This window comes from Pelophylax lessonae (genome assembly GCF_965119305.1).
Source record: "Pelophylax lessonae genome assembly, chromosome: 4".
Taxonomy (NCBI): domain Eukaryota; kingdom Metazoa; phylum Chordata; class Amphibia; order Anura; family Ranidae; genus Pelophylax; species Pelophylax lessonae.
In genome coordinates, this window is record NC_138771.1 from 75,821,210 (window position 1) to 75,837,381 (window position 16,172).

At 44.3% G+C, this 16,172-nt stretch overlaps 1 protein-coding gene across 3 annotated transcripts in view; it reads left to right on the forward strand.

Moving 5' to 3' along the window:
• Positions 1–16,172, forward strand: part of PDE8A (phosphodiesterase 8A) — a 461,419-nt gene that overhangs the window by 433,176 nt on the left and 12,071 nt on the right. For all 3 annotated transcript variants that reach the window (XM_082254023.1, XM_082254021.1, XM_082254022.1), the window contains exons 17-19: positions 5,931–6,129; positions 9,368–9,585; positions 15,185–15,317. In XM_082254023.1, coding sequence (XP_082110149.1) covers positions 5,931–6,129; positions 9,368–9,585; positions 15,185–15,317 — 550 coding nt within the window. The remainder of the gene's footprint in view (positions 1–5,930; positions 6,130–9,367; positions 9,586–15,184; positions 15,318–16,172) is intronic.

The window sequence follows — 16,172 nt, forward strand, 5'->3', positions numbered from 1 at the left end:
CAGTGGATCTAGAGATACAGACAGCTGAAGATTCTTGCAAATCTGTAAATTCTTAGTAAAAATCCAGCTTACTTTTCACATTCTTAGTTTTCCTATTGGTGCTGTAATGCAGCCTCCTTGGCCAGTACAGAGGCTCAAAAGCAGGTGGGGCCAAGCCTTACTTGACTTTGAGCAGTTTTTAGTGCTTTTAATTTTTTTCCTTGTATGCTTCATTTAATTATTCTAAGGTTGTGAAAGGGTTTTACTTTTTTGACTACAGAAAGCTGAAATCTGACTGGCTGATATGTTATGGCAATAAAGAAGGCTGTTATGTTTTGTGGACACTTCGCTTTTGGAAATTTTGGGTCCAATATGACCCATGGTCATCATAATTGCAGTGTTTCACTGTTTTCCTGTACGCTAGAAATGCATTCACAAAAATGAGCTAAAGAGCCATAGTTTTACCATCACTTGAAGTATCACAAATTCATAATTAATGATTAGTATCAGAAGATGACTGTGTGGTCTTTTGCCACATTGCTGTCTCTGCTAACATTCCCAGTGGACTGAGCTCAGAGCAAAGTAATTTGGTTGGATTTTCCAGTCCTAGAGTTACTGTTTGCTGCCATCATATTGTCAGGAAATACACTTTATAATGTGCTATATGTTTGGCTCTTAGGTGCCATCATTGTGCAGTCATATCTTTTTGTAACATTTGACTTCCATCTCATGTCAGCTGCCAATGAGAGGCAAAACATTTTTGTATAGATATAAAAAAATATATAAATGCCTTTTTTCCCTTTTATATATTGTTCTCAGCTGCAAAAGAGCTGGGGGAGGCGAAGCAGCAGTACACTGAGCTTTCCAGTGACAGGCTAAGCAGGAGGAGTGTGTCAGGACAAGTCTGATCATTGGAGGAAAGTAGGCTGAGTTTGCAGCACAGCTAGAGAACTGACCACAGTGTGTTCTCCTGCTTAATGTGGTCAGTTTTTAATAGGAAAATAGGAGGACTGGCAGGATTGCCAGGGATTTCACACAAATGAAGCAATACAAAGAGAACAGGATGCTTTCTCATACAAGTACATGGTACAGCAGGTGCATATCAGGAATATGAAATGTTAGGGTAGCATGAATAACAGTACAGTGCTTGTGCTGTGTCATTTGCCCCCTTGTAAAACCTGAAATACCTGGCTGATCCTGCCTGGTTCTGCCTCCCCCCCCCCTGTAAATTGACCACAGTTTATCATGACTGCTGACCCTGACACCATGGTCAGTTTACATGCCTCTGTCATCCACTGCTCTCCCCTGTCCTTTCCCCTCCCCTCCCTGCCTGTCAGCTTGAGACACTGCCCGCCCCTCCACTCGCTACAAAAAACTATATTATATTAATACTATCCCATATGTTATATAATAATATGTGTCGCAGTGCCTGTGCTGTATAAAAACTATGACGATTTCTACCTTATCTCAGAGCGTCTCCCAGCGCTCACGCGACTCCTCGGCTCTCTGCTTCACTCATTCCCTCCTCCCAGCAGGAGTTCTCTGCCCCTCCCACTATAGCTGTCAGCCAGGGAGAGAAGAGAGGCGAGGAGTCACGTGAGCTCCGGGAGACGCTCTGAGATAAGGTAGAAGTCAGCATTTTTTTTATACAGCACAGGCACGGGGGCACATATCATTATATAACAGATGGGACAGTATAAATATAATATAGTAGCTTAACAACCACTTTAACTTCATGATAGTTAAAAGATTAAAGGTATTATTTCCTGTAGGATTCCAGTTTTTATGGTATCATTCATCTTAAAGTCCCCTTCTGCATAGTTGTCGGTAGGTGGCCTAAACCAAAAACATTATGGACTGTGACCTTTCAGAGACACCAAACTTCCAGAGAACTTGACAAGTAATAGGGTTTACATGCTACTGCTGCTTTGTTGTAAAGAATCACAGACTAGTAATTAATGCAGAAGATTGACTTATAACTTTATATGATGCTAGTTGAAAGCCACCAGAGTAGATGTCAGAATATTGTAGTTATCATTTTGTAATCATGTGTTAAGGGACACAGGATGGCGTATTTCAGGTACATTGAGTTATGCTGCTGTCTTCAGGAGATTGGACACTGGAAAACAAGCTTAAGAGTGGCCAATTTAACCTCCCCCACTCCCGTCATGCTTTTTTGCTAGTTTCCTGGGAGAATGAATGTTCTTTCTCCTCTGAAGAAAGAAAAACCTTTACTTTATTTTTTATCAAGGTTTCGTTTTCTCTAGCTCTCAGTTGCCACAAAAGCCATACCCAGACCCAACTTACAGGCAGGCCATGCCTATAATCTGTCCTTGAGCATTGGGCTCTGCTGAACACCCAAGAAACCTGTGTGTTATGCATGAGCCAGTCACAGACCTCTTTACAGGTCCAAGACCATAGTTCACCTGTCTGGTGGAACTCTGTTCTGAGTCTGATGGTGCTTACTTTGGCTCAGTTTTTTTGCTAAGGGGTAAACCTGTAGAGCTCGGACTGAAACAAGGGGAGCTGTGCCATTTGAGTTTGGCAAGCTAGCAGTCCTATACTCCAGCTGCACTGCCTCTTTTGCTCTACTGCCCCTGAGCACGTCTTCTCCAGGGTTCTCATTGTGTGTGCATGCTCCTTTTTTCCACTATGCTTGCAGACTTTGTTACCTTCCCTCGATCTCCTTTGTATTTGCACCACTTTAACTATCCTCTAGATGCTCCCCTGGGCAACCTGCTGCTTTATAGTGACCTGAACACAGATGGCATTACCCCATGCTGCTCAGTCATTGGTTTGTAAGTATCTCTCTGGGCAATCCCTCACTTGGATATTAAGGATGGTAGATTTTAATTCCCAGGTGCCTTGCCAGCTTGCAATGCTCTAACAATTCCAGAGGGCCTTGCAGTGTACTCTCTTAGGGACCTGACACTAATAGCTCAGACCACTTTCCCCACTTTCCCCTACCCCCTCCTGGCAGTCTTACCTGTCATCTTCAGGGGTAACTTCCACCTCTGTCTTAACTAGGAAATGATTATCTGCTACTATGTCTTGTGTTTATGGGGGGAAAATTACAGCCATGTTGGCTGACATAGAAAGCAAGGGCCACAAATATGATTCCATGCCCTCCCCAGTCCATCTTTGGTTTCCCGGGGGCTGCACAGTTAGCTAAGGATTGTACCCTAACATTATTTGGGGAGTCCCAATCCGCAGACATAACTCCAAATCTTAAATATTAGTCCCTGTTGATGCAGTCCACAATTGCCTAGACTTGGAGCTACCTCCATCAGCTATACCTAAAGTTTTAAGCTTGTGTTCTCTTAAAAGTCCCTAACCTGTTAGGACTTTTCCAGTACATTCACCTTTGCAACCAGTTTTGTATAGTGATTGGCATAATCCTGTAAATATCTTTGCACCTGCCAAACGTTTTGCCCAGCAATTTGCTTTTAAAGAGGGGTTCTTAAAAAAGTGGGCTGTCCATGTAGTGGACACAGCAATTTTCTATCGTAACAAGACTTTGACTGTCCCTGTAGAGGACATCCCAGGGTTTAAAGACCATGTGGATAGAAGGCTGGAAGCTTGGTCCAGGTGGATACGGTACTTGTAGTACATCAGACTTCTGGCAGGCCCTCCTTAGGTCTTCCCAGATTGTGCAAATCTTCTTTCCCAAAGACCTATTTACCACCCTTTTTCTCTGTTGCTGGTTTTAAAGGCCTGGCTGGTGAAGCCCAGGTTCTGAGAAATAGACACCTGTATTATTTGGGTGTTCTGCACTTTTAAAAGCTAAGAAATCAAAGCCTCACAAAGTCTACATTCTCTTTTGAGAGGAAATTTTTCTTGGTGCAAGGCAAGAAAATTCTATCCGAGAAAGTACTCTCTGGGACAAATCATGTCTTTTCTCCAGTCTGGTCTAGGTCAACATTTGGCCTTGAGTTGCCTTGAGGGTACTGAAGGGTCAAATCTTTGACCTAGGGTTCTTATTTATCAACCTTATGCTTCTCACTCTTTAGTGAAGACTTTCATACAGGGTGCCGCTCACATTATTCTCCTTACGCATCCTCAAGTGGGATATCAACCTTGTTTAGTTGTTTCTTCAGAAACAACTTTTTGAACCTCTCTGGGATATTCCTCTGTCTACAATTACTGTACACTCACAGACACGTTTTTAAACTGATGGCATTAACCTGTAAATAACTTTTTTTGTGATACAGAATGACTAGCTTAAAGAACAAATTAATGCAGCACAATATAATAAATCATGTACAGAGTACAAATAGACTTCCGTAATAGAGCCCAAAGGTCCCTTAATATAAGATACCAAGATTCAAATAGTCAAAAAATACATTTAAACACTATTTATTTGAGATAAAACACTCACAAAATCATCCTCTTGGCAAACAACATCAAATGGTTAAACACCGCTGACCACTGGTCTCATGCCAGCGGAACCGGATAGCAGCGGGTGACATGATGCACTGTGACTCCTCCTCCCGTATCATGCTGTTTGCCAAGAGGATGATTTTGTGAGTGTTTTATCGCAAATAAATAATGTTTAATTTTATCACTTAGATCATTTTATCATTACATGCTTATTACGTGCACGAGTAGAAGTCCAGGAGGTCCCATTACTCTTACTGACCAGGCAGGAGCTTGGGGCTACCATCCCTGCATACACTGTGATCCCTATAAGGGAATAGCGCTTATGACCTGCTGCTAACTCAGAGGTCATTGGATTAAGGTGCGCACAATGTTTTGTCGTGGATGAAGGAATCTGCCACCTGAAATTTTTGCTTCTTCATTTTTCCTCACTAACCAATTGGATCTTGGTGTATTATATTAAGGGACCTTTGGGCTCTATTACAGAAGTCTATTTTTATTCTGTACATGATTTATTATATTGCGCTGCACTATTTTGTTCCTTCTTGTATAATTTGGTTCAGTGATGTACCATTAGTGTTCAGATTGCGATAGTTTTATTAGGATCTGATCGTTTGCGCTGATTGCCTTTTTTAACAATGACTAGGTTGTCTTGAGGCCCAAGTCCTCTTTTCTTTCCAATGTGGTTTCTTCCTTTCGCCTTAACTGAAAATTGTTCTACCTTCTCTATACCCTGCTCCACGACATTCAAAGCAGATTTCTCCTCATTGTCTGGATGTGGTAGGCACTTTTTAAGTCTGTCTCTTGGCTACATCTTCCTTTGGACAGTCTGACTCTCTGTTTGTAATTTCTAAAGGTCCTTTTAAGGGACATCCTGCTATGGCCTTGAGAACAAGGTTTCCCACACTCCACCAGATCAGTTAGTGATTTTAGGGCTTTTCAGCATAAAGCATCTGTTTCTCCTGGCTGCCACCTGGTCTTTGGTTCACGTGAACATTAAGTTTTACCAAGTGGATATTCAGGCCTCAGCTGAAGCTGTCTTCGGTCCTTCAGGCAGTTCTGTATACTATGTGGAGCCGCCTTGATTAACCTGTGGGTTTTCCTGGGCCTGTTAGCTTTTCATTTGCTTTGTTGCCCACCCATATGTTGGACTAATTTTGGACATCCCAATGTTCCTGAATTATAGCTCATCCTGTGTCCTTTAATGTACAATTAAGAAAATAGTATTTTTGACATACTATAAAATTATTTTCTTGGAGTACATTAAGGGACAACGGTCCCGCCCTTATTTTCCTATTATCCACTCCTACCTTTGCTTGCTACAAAACTGAGGCATGGTGGGAGGGGGTTATACAAGGTTATTCCTACAACTTTGTTGGCCAGTGCGCAATCTCCTGAAGGCAGCAGCATAGTCCAGTTTACCCAAAAGACTACATCCTAAGTACCTTAGTGTACCTAAAAAAAAGGATTTTACTATAAGTTAAAATTCCTATTTTTTAAATCCCCTATTATGTAGCATTACTGAAAGTCACCAATAATTTCTCTGACAACATGAATTTGCTCTTTTCACACAGGCCCTTAGTGTACCTTGGCCTTAAAATGTTTGCTCGATTTGGCGTTTGTTCATTCTTGAATTGCTCAGAAGCGACATTGAGATCTTGGCTCCACATTATTGAGTCAAACTACCATTCGAGCAATGCTTATCATAACTCTACACATTCAGCTGATGTCTTACATGCCACTGCTTACTTCCTGTGCAAAGAAAGAGTGAAGGTAAGCTACAAACTGATAATTGTATTGCCCTTAGGACCTTCCTTGTCTCCCTAAGCACCTAATGTTATTAGGATATTGTTGGCTGTAGTACAGAACCCAGTTAGGAATGCATTGCAGCTGGACAGAGATCATATGACATGACTCATCCCAAGTTGATGTTGATTAAAAATCCTATTATCCATTACTTGCTTTAGCTTGCTTTAGATTCTTCAACCTCCATATATGGGGTCGGAAACAAATGTATGTTAGAGGATTAGAGTATCTCCACATTATTGAGCATTTCATTATAAAGCGCTTAAAAATGTACATAGCAGCCTCATGTTTTATCTTTGATACTAACATACTGTATTTTCTGGCGTATAAGACTACTTTTGAACCTCAAAAAAATCCCCCAAAAATGGGGGGGTCGTCTTATACGCCGAGTATAATATCTCCAAGGTAACCTAAGTATTACCGGTAGATGTAATCTCTCAAGACGCTGGCTGTGTGGGAATCCTGTACCGGTATACCGTATGTACCGTAGCTTCGGCTACATACAGTGTACTGCGCTGAGCCAATCAGGGAGAGCGATGTATTCTATTATTGAATGCAAAGCCTGCTCGGATTGGCGGAGTAACATCAGCCCGCCTCTCTGACTCTGCCAATCCGAGCAGGCTTTGCATTCAATAATAGAATACATCGCTCACTGTGATTGGCTCAGCGCGGTATACTGTATGAAGCCGAAGCTACGGTACATCCGGTATACCGGTACAGGATTCCCGCACAGCCAGCGTCTTAAGATTACATCTACTGGTAATACTAAGGGTACCTTGGAGACATTATGAGAGATTACATGTATTACAGTACTAGGGTACCTTGGAAATCTATGAGAAATCTGATGTTTTTCAATGGTGTTGCCTTGCTTCGGAAGGGGGGTAGTCTTATACGGCGAGTATAGCCCAAAACCTATGTTTTAACTTGAAAATTAGGGGGGTCGTCTTATACGCCCAGTCGTCTTATACGCCGGAAAATACGGTAATTGTTCTCAGGTTACCAGTGCTAAATTGCAGCTGTTATCCACACACACAGTGAACAAATGCTCAATCTATCATCTCTGTAGAATCCAACAACATTGGTGAGGCATTATGCACTTTTTCTCTGTCCAGGTGGACAAAATATTGATCAAAAAGGTTTTCACCTGTTACAAAGTGTTAATGCACAGTCTTGCTGCCTGTCCTGCTTTTTAGTATAGGAAAGTACCCATATTATGACAGTGCTTCACAACAGGGCCACATCTAGCCTGTCTGATGTGGGGGTGCAGTAAAAAATGTAAGGGGGCAGAGGATGGGAGGTCAGCAGGGCAGTGTAATAGGTGTCAGCAGGGCAGTGTACTAGGTGTCAGTAGGGCAGAGGATAGGATCAGCAGTTTGTAAGGCAGTGTACAGAGGCTATTGTTTTTTAGACAAGACACAAAAAGATTCCAAGCTTAGAGCTGCATACAACCATTTGTTTTTATTGTTTTTTAGGGCAGTGTACAGGGGTCAGCAGGGCAAAGGATGGAAGGTCAGCAGCTGACAGGACAGGGGTAAGCAGGGTGGAGGACAGGGGTCAGTGTTGGCAAGGCAGAGGACAAGGCTTGCCGCTGGAAAGGAAGATGGCAGGGATCGCTGCAGGAGAAGCAGAGGACAGGGGTCACGGCTGGCAGGACAGAGGACAGGGATCACCATTGGCAGGACAGAGGACAGGGGCCACAGATGTAGAGGCAGATAACAGGGATCACTGCTGGAGAAGCAGAGATTTAGGATCACGGCTAGCAAGACAGAGGACAGGGGTCACCACAGGAGAGGCAGAGGACAGGGGTCACCACGGGCAAGACAGAGGAAAGGGATCACTGCTGGAGAGGCAAAGGACAGGGATCACCACTGGAAAGGCAGAGGACGGGGATCACCGCTGGAGAGGCAAATGACAGGGATCACCACTAAGGAGAGAGTAAACAGGGATCACCAGTAGAAAGGGAGAGGACAGGGATCACCATTAGAGAAGGAGAGGACAGGGATCACCGCTGGAAAAGGAGAGGACAGGGATTACCACTGGAGAGCACAGGGGTCACTGCTGTAGAAGCAGAGAACAGGGATCAACACTGACAGGACAGAGAACACGGGTTACTGCTGGCAAGACAGAGGAAAGAGATCACTGCCCGAGAGGTAGAGGACAGGGATCACAGCTGGAGAGGCAGAGGACACAGATCACCACTGGAGAGGCAGGGGGCGGGAATCATCACTGGCAGGCCAGAGGACAGGGATCCCCGCTAGAGCGGCAAAGGACAGGAATCACCACTGGAAAGGTAGAGGACAGGGATCCCTGCTGGAAAGGCAGAGGACAGGGGTCACCACTGGAGAGACAAAGGACATGGATCACCACTGCCGAGGAAAAGGATCACTGCTGGAGAAGCAAAGGACAGGAATCACCAAAGAAAGGACAGAGAACAGGGGTCACTGCTGGCAAGACAGAGTAAAGGGATAACTGCTGGAGAGGAAAAGGACAGGGATCACCACTGTAGTGGCAAAGGATAGGGATCATCGCTGGAGAGGCAGAAGACAGGGATCAATGCTAGCGAAGTAGACGACAGGCATCACCACTGGAAGGACAAAGAACAGGGGTCACTGCTGCAAGACAGAGGAAATGTATCACCTCTAGATAGAGAGGCAGAGGACATGGGTCACGGCTGGAGAGGCAGAGGACAGGGATCATGGCTGAAGAGGCAGAGGACAGGGATCATGGCTGAATAGCCCTTCCTAACACACAAAACACTTAGGTAAGGTATGGTAAGGTGTATTATCACCAAAAAAGCATTTATTGACACCTGGGGTAAGGAAGCTGTATTGACACATCCGAAACACTCGTCACCTGGGGTAGGTAAGGTATTGACACCCATTAACGCTTGCTGCCATTCGGGGTAGATAAGATGTTTTACACCCACCAAGCACCCTGACATTTAGGGTCATTAAGGTGTATTGAAACTCATCAGGACTTCCTGGCTCCTGGGGTAGATGAGATGTATCAACACATAGGAGAACTTACCAAAGTATCACTTTTGTTTTGTTCATGCACTGAAGAGAACCTGACGTGTAATATGTGCTGCTGCTGATTCTGTAATCAACTGTTGCATTCATATCCCAGTGGAGCATAGAACAATTAACAGAATTTTCATAAATGTGCCAAATTGCACTATTATTGATTTATTGTCTTTTTTTTTCAGCAAAGCTTGGATCCAATTGATGAGGTTGCTGCTCTCATTGCTGCCACTGTTCATGATGTGGATCATCCAGGGAGAACAAACTCTTTCCTCTGCAATGCTGGAAGTGAGTTGGCCATCCTGTACAATGACACAGCGGTGCTGGAGAGCCATCATGCAGCACTGGCTTTCCAGCTGACCACGAGAGATGACAAGTGCAATATATTCAAAAATATGGAGAGGTAAGACCGGGGACAAACATTACTTTAATGGGCTCTTCAAACTTGCAACTGAGTCACTAAAAATGTGTTTAAAAGTAAATGAAGATTAGATATGAGGTATCACTAAAACTATCAGGTGTTCTGCAAGTAAATTAAGGACCTCCTGGTTTGACCGGATTAAATATGTAGGCAGTTGAACTGTTAACCTATGAACAGTTTAGTGCGTCGTAAATGTAAAACTTGGACCTCTAAGCTGAGGAGAAGATTTATCCCTTTGATCTTAGTAGACAGGGTGCCAGGGTCTTACTATATTCATCCAGGAGGTAATATGCAATGGAGTGGAATGGACGCCACTCTCCCAACCGGCCCATGTAAGACGGAGAGAAGGAATGGCCTCAGCCTGCAGTTCTCTGCAAACACGCCTACTGACACGTTTTACCGTGACCATCGGGGCTCAGTCATAGACCGCCCATGCATAGGGGGCGCCAGGGCGCCGCCCCCCTTAAAAAAAAGGGAAAAAAAATGACAAAAAGAACAATAAAGTTATAGAAAAAAAAAATTGGTTCGCCAGCCTATGTGGTGGCTAAAGGGGGGGTGGGGTTTACGACCCAGAAAGGCACCGATTGGCTGCCTTCTGGGGGCGTAACCTGGGCGCAGGAAAGAGCGCTTGGCCACCCCCACCTTCGTGATATCCTGGCTGTGATTGGTCCAGTCTCCAGCCTGGACCAATCATCATCCAGGACATGCGATCGCTGACGTCGCGATGGGGGCGGTGCCGGTGCGTGCGTGCGTCAGTCACTCACCGTCACCGCCGCTCACTTCCTGCCGGTTCCCGTCGCAGAAGAGGACGAGGGAGAAGCCGCTCACCTTCCCGCCGCCGCCGCAGAAGAGGACGAAGGATCGAGGAGGGGAGAAGCCGCCGCCGATAGCCGAGCCGCCGCCAGGTAAGTACATTGGGTTGAAGGGAGCACGCACGCTGGTCTCTGCAATCATTGGGGTACAATGCTGTGGGCACTCTGCAATCATTGGGGTACAATGCTGTGGCACTCTGCAATCATTGGGGTACAATGCCTTGGGCACTCTGCAATCATTGGGGTACAATGCTGTGGGCACTCTGCAATCATTGGGGTACAATGCTGTGGGCACTCTGCAATCATTGGGGTACAATGCTGTGGCACTCTGCAATCATTGGGATACAATGCTGTGGGCACTCTGCAATCATTGGGGTACAATGCTGTGGGCACTCTGCAATCATTGGAGTACAATGCTGTGGCACTCTGCAATCATTGGGGTACAATGCTGTGGCACTCTGCAATCATTGGGGTACAATGCTGTGGGCACACTGCAGTGATTGGGGACAACGCTGTGGCGCTCTGCAGTGATTGGGGACAATGCTGTGGTGCTCTGCAGTGATTGGGGACAATGCTGTGGCGCTCTGCATTGAAAGGGGCTCGCGCGCTGAACTCTGCATTGATGGGGGCACGGAACAGTGTTCATTGCATTGAAGGGGGCACAGCACAGTTGCATTGAAGGGGGCACGCACGCTGAACTCTGCATTGTGGGGGCACAGCACAGTGTTTATTGCATTGAAGGGGGCACAGAACAGTGTTTATTGCATTGAAGGGGGCACAGCACAGTGTTCATTGCATTGAAGGGGGCACAGCACAGTTGCATTGAAGGGGGCATGCACGCTGAACTCTGCATTGTGGGGGCACAGCACAGTGTTCATTGCATTGAAGGGGTCACAGCACAGTGTTTATTGCATTGAAGGGGGCACAGCACATTGTTCATTGCATTGAAGGGGGCACAGCACAGTTGCATTGAAGGGGGCATGCACGCTGAACTCTGCATTGTGGGGGCACAGCACAGTGTTCATTGCATTGAAGGGGGCACAGTGTTTATTGCATTGAAGGGGGCACAGCACAGTGTTTATTGCATTGAAGGGGGCACAGCACAGTGTTTATTGCATTAAAGGGGGCATAGCACAGTGTTCATTGCATTGAAGGGGGCACAGCACAATATTCATTGCATTGAAGGGGGCACGCACGCTGATCTCTGCATTAAAGGGGGCACGCACGCTGGTCTCTGCATTGAAAGGGGGCACGTACGCTGGTCTCTGCATTGAAAGGTGGCATGTAAGCTGGTGTCTGCATTGAAAGGGGGCATGTACGCTGGTCACTGCATTGAAAGGGGGCATGTACGCTGGTCTCTGCATTGAAAGGGGGCATATACCATCTCCTGTACCATGACCTGTGACATGCCTATACCATATCTGTGCCATGCCTATACCATATCTGTGCCATGCCTATACCATCTCCTGTACCATCGCCTGTGCCATGCCTGTACCATCACCTATGCCATGCCTATACCATCACCTGTGCCATGCCTGTACCATGACTTCAAAGTCACGTAATTTTTTACTGCGTTTTTTGACCCGAAGCAATACCTATTACATTTTTCTTTTTGCGCCCCCCCCCCAAATTTTGAGCACCAGCCGCCACTGTCTACGAGTAAGCCCCAGTGGGCGGTACGAAACGCGGGGGCCTTTAAAGAGCGTTGTGCTGCCCGTAAGGTGGACAGTAGGTGTTCTCTCTGTCTCTGAAAGAGGTCTTGGTTCTGGGCCATGAGGATGATATCGTCCAAAAAATGATGGACTCTGAGCCCTTTCTCCCTCAGAAGAGCTAAAACCGCAATCAGAACCTGGTGAAGGTTTGCGGAGAAGTGGATAGCCCGAAGGGAAGGCAGACAAATTGGTAATACCTGTCTCCTAACGCAAACCTGAGGAACCTCTGGTACGATTAATGTATTGGGACATGCAGGTAGGCATCCTGCAAGTCTGCCAAAATTGGCCTATCTCCTGGTTGAACTACCTGGATTATAGTATTGAGAGAATCCATCTTGAATCTCTATCCGGATTAATCGATTCAATTTCTTGAGATTACTGGTCTGAAGCCTCCCGTCTTTTTCTGGACCAGAAATAGAGCCGAATAGAAGGCTGTAAACCTTTGAAAGGTCGGAACTACTATGACCGCCCCCTGACTCAGCAAGATATTGATGTATTCTTAACCGCTTGCCTACCGCCGCACGACTATTTACGGTCAGCCCCGTACAGGCAAAGTGACGTAGGACTACGTCACTAGCCTGTGAGCCTCTAGGGGGCGAGCGCGCGCCGCCGGAGGCGCGTTCCCGCCCCCGCTCTTTCCCTAAGAAGGCCGCCCGTGTGACCGGCGGACCCGATGTCCGCCGGTCAATCGCGATCTCCCCGTGGAGAGGGTTAAGTCTGTGCTGGAAAATAATTGTGGCCACACAACATATTGACACTTTGGGCCCAATTTGGACATTTCCACTTAGGGGTGTACTCACTTTTGTTGCCAGCAGTTTAGAGAATAATGGCTGTGTGTTGAGTTATTTTGAGGGGACAGCAAATTTACACTGTTATACAAGCTGTACACTCACTACTTTACATTGAAGCAAAGTGTCATTTCTTCAGTGTCACGTGAAAAGGTATAATAAAATTGAAAAAAAAAATGTGAGGGGTGTGCTCACTTTTGTGAGATACTGTATATTGGGTATAAAAAGTCTACACACCCCTGTTAAAATGTCAGGTTTCTGTGATGTAAAAAAATGAGACAAAGATAAATAATTTCAGAACTTTTTCCACCTTTAATGTGACCTATAAACTGTACAACTCACTTGAACAACAAACTGAAATCTTTTAGGTGGAGGGAGATAAAAATAAAAAAATATGGTTGCATAAGTGTGCACACTCTTAAACTAATAATTTTTGAAGCACATTTTGATTGTATTACAGCACTCAGTCTTTTTGGGTATGAGTCTATCAGCATGGCACATCTTGACTTGGCAATATTTGCTCACTCTTCTTTGCAAAAACACTCCAAATCTGTCAGATTGCAAGAGCATCTCCTGTCAGATTCAGGTCTAGACTCTGGATGGGCCATTCCAAAACTTTAATCTTCTTCTGGTGAAGCCATTCCATTGTTGATTTGGATGTATGCTTTGGGTCATTGTCAAGCTGAAAGATGAAGTTCCTCTTCATGTTCAGATCTCTAGCAGAAGCCTGAAGGTTTTGTGCCAATATTGACTGGTATTTGGAACTGTTCGTAACTCCCTCTACCTTGACTAAGGCCCCTGTGCCAGATTAAGAAAAAACAGCACCAAAGCATGATACTACCACCACCATGCTTCACTGTGGGTATGGTGTTCTTTTGGTGATTTACAGTGTTGTTTTTGCACCAAACATATCTTTTGGAATTATGGCCAAAAAGTTCAACCTTGGATTGATCAGACCATAACACATTTTCCACACGCTTTGGGGAGACTTCAGATGTGTTTTTGAAAAATTTAGCCAGGCTTTGTTTTTTTTATTAGTAAGAAAAGGCTTCCATCTTGCCACTCTACCCTACAGCTCAGACATATGAAGAATACGGGAGATTGTTGTCACATGTACCACACAGCCAGTACTTGCCCAAAATTCCTGCAGCTCCTTTAATGTTGCTGTAGGCCTCTTGGCAGCCTCCCTGACCAGTTTTCTTCTCATCTTTTCATCAATTTTGGAGGGACATCCAGTTCTTAGTAATGTCACTGCTGTGCCATATTTTCTCCACTTGATGATGACTGTCTTCACTGTGTTCCATGGTATATCTAATGCCTTGGAAATTCAATTGTACCCTTTTGATTGATACCTTTTAACAATGAGATCCCTCTGATGCTTTGGAAGCTCTCTACGGACCATGGCTTTATCTGTAGGATGCGACCATGAAAATGTCAGGAAAGACCTACTGGAACAACTGAAGTTTATTTGGGGTTAATCAGAGGCACTTTAAATGATGGCAGGTGTGTACCTACTCCCATTTAACATGAGTTTGAATATGATTGCTTAATTCTGAACACAGTTACATCCCCAGTTATGCACAGGGTGTGCACACTTATGCAACCACATTATTTTAGTTTTTTTATTTTTACTCCCCCCCGCCCTACAAGATTTCAGTTTGTTTTTCAATTGGGTTGTACAGTTTATAGGTCACATTAAAGGTGGAAAAAGTTCTGAAATAATTTATCTTTGTCTAATTTTTTTACATCACAGAAACTTGACATTTTTTCCAGGGGTGTGTAGACTTTTTATATCCGTTGTACTGTATATATGATACAGCTGTTGCTGTCTTTGGTGATACATTGCACATGGTAAATGGTAATAGGAGGTGGGTTGTAATGCTGTATAGAGGACATTATGTAACATAAGTTTGGGAATTGGGGCAGGGGGAATTGGAAGGCGGGATCATAATGAATGGTAAGTCAAAAAAACTGGAATACAGAGATGAGTCATGTTTGCACACCTTTATTTGAGTCTTTGGAGCTCTTTTTTTAAAACTGGCTATAGCTTGCCTTGAATTGGGTTTCGTTTTGGGTGTAGTTGGGCTTTACAAAATCTCCACTCTCCCAACACTGGCTTGTTGATAAGATACCGTACTCTTGGTAAGGACTTTACGATTGGGATGACCACTTCTTTTTATTTCTGCTAGTACGTATAAAATGTGCATTGCTTTCTTTTTAGTAATAGCTGGATAACATATTTTAAGTTTCTTTTGTGCTCTTGTAACAGGAATGAATACCGTACATTACGGCAAGCTATCATCGACATGGTTTTAGCAACAGAGATGACAAAGCATTTTGAACACGTCAACAAGTTTGTCAACAGCATCAATAAGCCATTGACAGCAGTGGAAGAGAATGAGGTGTGTAAATCTATGCCTTAAAGACCCAGAACCAATATGAACCTTACGTAATCAGCTTCCATGTACTGTGCAGCCTGTTATTCATGTCTTCAGCCCTTATAGACTAAAGCATTTGTCTGTAGCCTGCAATGAAATGCAGGAAAGTCTGCACTGTGCATTTCCCTTAGGATCAGAACAATATCTTATACATTTTATAATTTTTTTAACAGATTTTTCTGTATTTCCTTATATAAAAATTATGGTATGCATTATCCTATGCATTAAAAAAGAGTAACATAAAATTGGTTGCTTGAGAAACTTGTTTCATAAAAAATATGGTTCTACTCCTGAAATCCTTTTATTGTCATTCTGATCTTCCTAATTAATAATTTCTGAGTCATTGACCCAAAACAAGTGTGCAGCAAGTTAAACCAGAAAAACTAATTTTCATCATTTTTTCATGTTACTGACTGAAAAGGTATTGCAATGGAAAAATGATCTTGACAGCCAGGCATCTTGCTTTTAAAAGAGGATGTCGTCATTGCAGCCCACCCCCCTTTTATTTTATATCATATTTTCTTAAAAAAAATCATCATTGCAGAAACAGCGATGCTGCAATTACTGGGTTCCTTCTCAAAATGCTGGTTGCCTGGCTTTAGTACTTTGGAGTCAAGGACCCAGAACATGCAATTAAATCTCAATTCTACACAAGAAAAGCAGATTGGGCCCTAGACGGCTGTCTCCCCATCATGATGTCATAACAGCAGCTGGAGCACAGAAATAATGTTAGTAGATGGCACCAAAGGCAGGACAGCCACAAAGTGTGCCCAGGGCTTATGGAGGAAAAATATACAAAAACAAAACAGGCACTCCTAC